Source organism: Nothoprocta perdicaria, unplaced genomic scaffold (genome assembly GCF_003342845.1).
Source record: "Nothoprocta perdicaria isolate Ctin4 unplaced genomic scaffold, notPer1 scaffold_28, whole genome shotgun sequence".
Classification (NCBI taxonomy): Eukaryota; Metazoa; Chordata; class Aves; order Tinamiformes; family Tinamidae; genus Nothoprocta; species Nothoprocta perdicaria.
Genome location: NW_020455510.1, coordinates 2,892,780 through 2,900,460, shown reverse-complemented (window position 1 = coordinate 2,900,460; position 7,681 = coordinate 2,892,780). Strand labels below are relative to the sequence as shown.

General features: G+C 41.9%; 1 protein-coding gene across 1 annotated transcript; it reads left to right on the top strand.

The window, feature by feature from the left end:
• The first annotated feature begins 14 nt into the window (after positions 1-14).
• DEPDC7 (DEP domain containing 7) lies at positions 15-7,454 on the top strand. Its single transcript, XM_026041202.1, has 9 exons — positions 15-87; positions 2,007-2,394; positions 2,987-3,114; positions 3,964-4,153; positions 4,960-5,174; positions 6,218-6,360; positions 6,557-6,682; positions 6,771-6,849; positions 6,999-7,454. Exons 1-9 carry the CDS (start codon positions 15-17, stop codon positions 7,211-7,213), a joined length of 1,557 nt encoding a protein of 518 aa, XP_025896987.1. The 3' UTR covers positions 7,214-7,454.
• The last annotated feature ends 227 nt before the right edge of the window (positions 7,455-7,681 follow it).

Here is a 7,681-nt window from a genome sequence, read left to right as displayed (position 1 = left end):
GTCTCGCTGTGCCCATGGCCTCCGTGCGCGAGAGGGCGGCCGCCTTGGACCTCCGCGCCGTCGGCAGCCCCGCCGAGCGGCCGCCGGGTATGGGGCAGGGGCGGGGAGGGGCGGGCACGGGCAGGCCCTGCCTGGGTCAGGGCCGCTCCGCGCCGGGACTGGGAGTAGGAGCCGTTGCCCCGCCGTCCGTTAACGGCCGCCGTGCTGGCGCCGCCTCGTTAGCGCGGGGGGTCGCGGTGGGGCTGGCGCGGTTGYGGCCCGAACGCGAGTGGGGAAAGTTGGGAAGTGCCTAACTCTGGGCAGGGCGAGTGCCGCTGCCGYGCCCGGCAGGCGCTTGGACTTCGGGACGGCCCGGAGACGGGCTCAGTGCTGCTTCCCCGCCCCGAGGTGAGGGCCAGAGAGACRGAAACCGGAGCTGACGTCCAGGACTTTTATTTTTCCTCTCTTTCTTCCCTTCCCTCTCTCAGCATGCTGCYTGGCACCACAGCCTGGGGCTGACGTGCCCACCCGTCTGGGCACTTCTGTCCACTTTCAGGCAGTGTTGGCTCCGTCTCAGCGCCCTGCTCCTGTGTCTGACTCGTTCTTCCACAGCTTTGGAAAATGGAGATTCCAGGACACCTCTGCCTGCATTGACTGTGCCAATACTTACCTTCTTATCTAAGTTTTTTCTAACCTTAGTCTTTCATCAAGCATGTGCCTGCGTGGTAATGGGTCTGGAGGTAACAGGTGCTCCTTATAATAATGATGGTGTATACTGAGGTTATTAGTCCCTGCTTTTCTTAATCTCTTTCTCCTTTCTTCCCAATCTGTTAATTTCTGGACTATCTGGTAGATGGAGACCAGCTGGAAACTCTGGTGCCTCAAACTGGAATGCATTTCTCTAGCTAACGCCTCTTCAGACTGAACAGAATAGATAAACTGTCTCCTGCATCTTTGTGCAAAATGTTCATGGTAATATGTTCCACAATGAGATGCATTTTGTTAAACACTGCAGTGCACTGTCAATTCATTTGGTTTGAAGTCTGTCATAATCCCAGATGTCTTTCTGTGGGAATGCAGCCAATTTATGAGTCCCCATTTTGTTCTTCAGCGTTTGATTTCTCTTTTCTTCAGTTTTCCTTGCTTTTATCTCTTAAGCTTCATCGGATTTCCAGTTACTTACTTGCCATGGTATTTGTGTTTTAGTCCTCTCTGGTCCTCTAGCCTCTCTAGTAATTGTAGCTTCTTTCAGCTGGGAAAGCTCCCAACAGCCTGTGAGTCTTCCTAAGTATGCTCAGTGTTTCAAGTCTACCTTGCTGAGGCTGAGTGTAGTTGGTTCTTCTTAACTCCAGGCTCTTCTTAACTCCAGGCTGGTAAATGAGTAATAGTTGAGTGGGTTTACCAGGCTGGCTGGCTCAAGGAAGTAGTACTGAGTACACAGAGCTTGCCTCCCAATTAGAGCTCTGCTGCTAGCAAGCTGTTCTCTGGAATGTGTGCCTAGTAAACTAGGTCTTAAGAAAACTTTTGATATTGAGAGTGATCTGCTAAGCACTGGCACAAAGCAGCTTATGTGTACGCACCTTCTTGCTGCTTTTCCCAAGTGCCTTTTTATCCCTTTTCTTTTTTTCACCACTCTGACCGTTTCTTCTTGTTATTGTTGATAAATTAGAGCATTACAGATAGATCTAGTTGGTCTTTAAATGGTGAAGGAGTAACCAAAAGGATGGTGCAACAAAGTGACCGCATGCTTAGGGGGGAAAGTAAAAGCTCTTCAGTTATAAAAGCCTCAGGATAATGGGAGGAAAGTCACCAATAGAGCAAGATGCAGTGGTGCAGTACAGAGACAGACTTGCAGAGAAATCATTACTCATATATTAACACTTCCTTAGATGTTGGTTGAAAACAGACCAAATTAGAACTCATAAAGGTTTCAACTCCTTGCATGTTTTGTGAGAGCTAGTGGCAGTTTGTCTTCTAACTGCAGCACGAGTTCAGTCTTTTTGCTTTCCCCATCCTTGTATCCTTAGGGTTTAGCTTGGCGCAGAAGCCGTTTGGAGCAACTTACGTCTGGAGCAGCATTATCAGTGCACTTCAAACTCAAGTGGAAGTGAAGAAGCGGCGACAGAACTTGAAGTGCTACCATGACTGTTTCATTGGCTCGGACGCCGTGGATGTTGTCTTTGCTCATCTTCTCCAGAACAAATACTTTGGAGATGTGGATATTTCTCGTGCTAAAATAGTGCGAGTGTGTCAAGCGCTGATGGACTACAAGGTGTTTGAGGCTGTTTCCACTAAAGTCTTTGGAAAAGACAAGCGCTCTGTATTTGAAGATAGTAGCAGTAGTCTCTACCGGTTCACAAATGTCTCCAGCCAAACGGATCTCGATAAAGATTACCAACAGTGTACACCCCAAAGGTTAGTTCTTAACGGAAAGAGTAAGCTGTCTTTCAGTGGAGGAAACTTTCTGTATTTTTAGGGAGGGTGGAGGGAAGTAAAAGGGACAGTGCACTTCTAGGACGTGGTAAGCAGCCATTTAGCCTGCATGGTTATTCATTTCTGTGTCTGTTACTGAAGTGCTTTCTGTATGTGTGGGAATTTAGATGCTGCTTATCCATTAGGCTCTATGCTGATATAGCCAAATGGTGCTCAGGTGCTTTAAGTAGGCTAATGAAATGGAATTGCCTTTAGTCACTGCCCTTAGTCACTGCAGATSTAACTCTGGCAGAAGCCATTAATCCATTCAGTAGTATCCAGTTTCTAAGGAGAGGGAGATAAGMAGACTTCTTTCATCATCTTTGCTTGACTAAGCTTCAAATGGAGCATTCCTACCCCCAAGCCTTTTCAGCTGTGTCTTCATGTGAACTAGATAGCTGACTCCCATGTTGTTATCCTATTGCAAGCTACGGTAGCATCCTGGAATCAGCTCCAGCCACTACAACTTGTCCAACTTCTTTAAGACCTGAGTTGTAATATTGAGTGGGTTGTTTTTGTTTTTGTTTTTTCTCAGGTATGAGAGGACAATGTATAACCTTACTCCTGTCAAACCAGAAAGCTTGGAGGATCTCTGGAAAAACTTGAGTCTAAAGCCTGCAAATGCTCCTCAAGTAAACATCTCAGAAAGTCTGTCCCGTCGAGGTAAGCCAAATAATGCCTTGGGTATTGTGTGTGAGAAAAGTAATGTAAGACCTTACTAGGGCTAGAAGGACTTACAATTGGCTGTGAGGTCTGAGATAAAGTTGGTCTGACACCAGTGTTTTTGTTTTGAACACCGTGTCATAACTAAGACAATATTTATTGCAAGCTTGYTTTTTGGCTTAATGGGTTCAGTCTGTGAAATATAGTTGGTGTTGAAGTCTGGGTAAAAGAACACACAGTTGTGACAGATTCGAAGTTGAGCTAGGAAAATTCTTTATAATGCCCAGTTAATTGAGGCATGTTCACCCCTGACTTAATGGCTAGTAAGCTGCTGCTATTCCCTTCTCATCTCCTTCAAAGCTGGTGTACGTAAGAGCCCAAAAGTTCTGCTTGGTGGTTCATGTCCTYTCTAACTAAACTATTTTAGAATATATTAAAAAAAAAAAGCATGCTATGGAAACTCTCAGAAGTTTCTATAGTTTTCAGTTATAGGAGTTATGATAAGGGCTGGGTCAACATCTTTTTTTTCCTCTTTTAAATCCCTTATCTGGATTGCTTGCTAATTAGGGTGCAAAGAATGTAAGGCACTTCATTTATCCAAAAGCAGTTCTCCTACACCTGCAGTTAGCTAAACAAGTGGTTAACTCTTTTCTTCTGCTCKGATAAAATCCACCTAATACTGATAAGGAACATGCTTTCTGTTACTGTAAATCTTTGTTTTGGAAAAATAAAACTGCCGGTGTAGGATTGGAGGGAGGAAGGAGTTGCGTGGAGTTTTCTGAYTTTACTTTTGTTTAGCTTTCTTGCACTTGCCAAGTGTGTAAATTTTGTGTATTTTACTGTTCCCAGTCATTAATGAAGTGTGGCAAGAACAAACAATTGCTCGTCTGCTGCAGCTCGTGGACCTTCCACTCCTTGACTCTTTACTTGAGCACCGGGAGAGCAAACCTCAGCTTCCACAACCAAAGAAGGGAGCTGGCTATATCATCACTAGTAACTACTTGGACAGAGAGATTCTTAAGGCTTTCAGTGACTCTCAGTGAGTATTTAATATTCAACTTGGAGTGGAAAGCATTTTAAAGCTAAAAATAAGGCACAAAGAACTTTGGTGTAGAAGAACTGTTCCTAGTCTCTAGGATGCATATAAAGGACATAAACAGGCATATCTGTTAGACTTGACTGGACTAGTACATTGCAATTGCTAAGTGCTAAGCTTAAAAATAGTTGAGACCAATTTCTGCTGAACTCTGGAAGAGCTTTTGGAGGCACAGATAGTATACAAGGGGATGACTATTGTTTACTGTATTAATGGAAGAATAGAGTATTTTGCTTATCTTCAAGTTTTCCAAACAATTACCTGTGAGCATACTGTTTTGCTTCTTGCTTTGTTTCTTAATGTAGGAAGTAAGAGAAAGCTGAGCTTGAAACTGTATAAATGCAGTTAAAAGCACAGACTGAAAAACTTTTACCAGGCTGAATCAGATCAAGGCTCAGGTTTCTGTTTATCTAGCCATGGATTTGTCCTTGTCTGTAACGGTAGAGGACATCACTAAATTTAGGTTGAACTGCTTGTGACTGTTTGCCTAGGAAGAATACTAATTATTCATCCTGACTAAACACACAGCTAAGAACTATATAGCTGTGATATGAGTGGGACAGGTGGGGGGGGGGCGGGTGTTCTCTTTTTTCCCCTCCAGGAACAATTTCTAAGGTATTTAAGCACTGATATGTCCAGCTTTCATTCTCACTGAGAAATGAGTAGACGTGCTTTGCGCCAAACAGAATGCGACTGAATTAAAATGATAAATATGTAATGCTAAAAATCTAAACCATTTTGTCTTCTAGAACAGATGAGTGGCTCTCTGCAGCAATAGATTGCTTAGAATATCTTCCAGATCATATGGTAGTTGATATTAGCAGAAACTTGCCTGATCAGCCAGATAAAGCAGATTCATGGAAACTATTGCTGTTTGAAAACATTGGTAGATACTATGGCCAGAAAAAGGAGCCCTTGTTAAGCCATGCACCTGAAATTCATTCAGGAATTGCAGAACTGTTGGGTAAGTAAAATAAAATAAAGCTAAATTCCTAAGCTCATGGGAAATGTATGTTGAAGGCTGTTGTGTAGTAGAGCAGCCAGGCTAGAAGCCTGACTGCTGCCTGACAAAAACTATGCTTTTGTTTTAAAGCCTGTTTTTTTCTGTTTGTTTGTTTTTGAGGAGGGCGGGTTAATAAAAAGTTAAATTCTGCTTTAAGGTCTTGGCTATGTGCAGTTCTGTAATTGGTGTTTGGATCTGTGTGTGATGACTGTGAAACTGGAATACTATAATTTGTTAGTACTTGATATCCATGGAAATTAAATGTCAAATTTTGTCAAATAAGGTCCGAGTCAAAGGTGTTTAGAAGGACTGTACCGAACTCACTACTGCTTTCTTTTTTAATCTCTCCCTACATTTATCCGTTAAAACGTTTCTAAAATTTTGTCTATTCGGTATCTTAGGAAGCTGCTATTCCACTCGGTCAATGACTCCTCATCCTTGTTCTCCCATTTATTTTTATCCTACTCTACCTTAATTATTCTCATCAATCATCTTTAGGGTGAATATTTTGCATTTGTATCTCATTCTGCTTCACATATGGCAAATGAAGTCTACAATAAAGTCTAATACTTTAAATGGACACATTAATTTAAAATTTGTATTATGCATAATAAAGCAAATTGGATGAGAACTTAGCAAATCTTCTTAARATGGCTTGTAGTTAATTCTGTTTACCTGGAAATATGCTTCAGAATTTTTGGGGAGAGCTTTCTTGTCACAACTAGATCTAGAACAACTAGAACACAGACATGTTGTGTGGACTGTGAACTGCAATTAAAGTTAATTGTAAGTGAACATATCTTATGTCTGGGCCTGGACTCTGTTCAGACTGCACAAACAGGTCTCATCTGTGAGGGCATTTTATTGTGATAACATTCTTTTGTTAAGCTTTGTTTAGAGAGGTGCACTTCTGTAGCTCAATGAAGAATAAGAAGTTATAAAAATAGACTGTAAATTTTTGAAGATAGCTTATGGCCTTTTTGGTTCTATGTTTCTCTTCACAGTGAATGGGAAGATGGAGCAATCTTTAGAAGCAGTTCAGCTCTACTTGAAACTTCTAGACAGCCAAACCAGGGAGGAGTTCAGGAGACTACTATACTTCATGGCTGTGGCAGCACATAATTCTGAGCTCAAACTACAGCAGGAGGTAAATATGCATCCTTAACTGTTAAATATTGTATTATACTTGCTGAAATCTAGGTGCCTGGTACAGGATCAAAAAGATGTTAGCAGCTCAAACATGTGCAAAGCAGTGTTTTTAGAAGAACAAAGTTCATACCCTTATTTAGCGACTGACTTGTCTGATGCTTCTGGTCACTGCTTTTTTTTCCTTTGCTCTTCAGAGTGACAACAGGATGGTTGTGAAAAGAATGTTCTCTAAAGCTATTATCAACAATAAAACCTTATCCAGAGGGAAAACTGACCTCCTGATCTTGTTCCTTGTGGATCACCAAAGAGATGTGTTGAAGGTAAGAGCTAGCAAATGATTAAGCTTTTGCTATCTTGTGTCTTCCTGTTTCTTAAGCTGCCATTTGATGGTCTTCTATCTCATTTAAGATTCCAGGATCACTGCATAAAATGGTCAGCAATAAACTGGTGGCTATGCAGAAGGGCCAGGATCCAAGTAATATAACAGGTAATAGCTTTCCCTTAATTCCTTTGTTCTTGTCTGCACCTGTGGAAACTAAACAGATAGAGGTGGTGCAAAAACCCTGCAAGAATGGCAATGAAAGTTGGGTGGCTGGCTGACTGCTCACTATCTGATTGTCTTGTGCTTCCTCTTAGGCTACACCTTTTGCCAGAAGCTTGATGAAAGTGAGTATCGCTCYACTACGGAGAAGACGACAAAAGATGAACTGTTATCCCTGCTAAAAGCTATTGATGAGGATTCAAAGCTCTCTGACAAAGAGAGAAAGAGACTGTTAGGTCAGTTTCACAGCAGTAATCCAAGTATTTTTATGCAGTATTTTGGAGACAAGGTTACTAATATGTGTGTGTGACATCAAGTATAGATAACTTCCCCCTATACTGCAGCATTCAAAACACTAATATATTTTTAAGTCTTTTGTATTCGTGTATCTAATAAAAATATTTTGTGGAACTGGATGGAGTTTATGAAATTAAATTACCAAAGGTAGTGGTACCTGTACAGTACGGTTTAGTCTTGTCCATTCCTGTAGTACCAAAAAAYTATTTGTTTCTGCCTTTAAGTCTACTGCTTCCTCTGGTACTCTTCAGGTGTCAGAAATCCTGAGTTTGGGAATGCTTCTGGGAATGATATCAGTGTCTCTTCCATTCTTTGCCTGTAGCGCTGGAGTTTAGCATAAACATTTTTGTTCTSACTGACCTTGTAATTTGTCATTGAGTCATGCAGCTTTGATCTTGCAGTATAATTAGCCAAGTTACCATCTGCTTCATCTGCCACAGCTTTCCAAAAATTTGCTAGTTAACTATACAGTGTGTGTAAT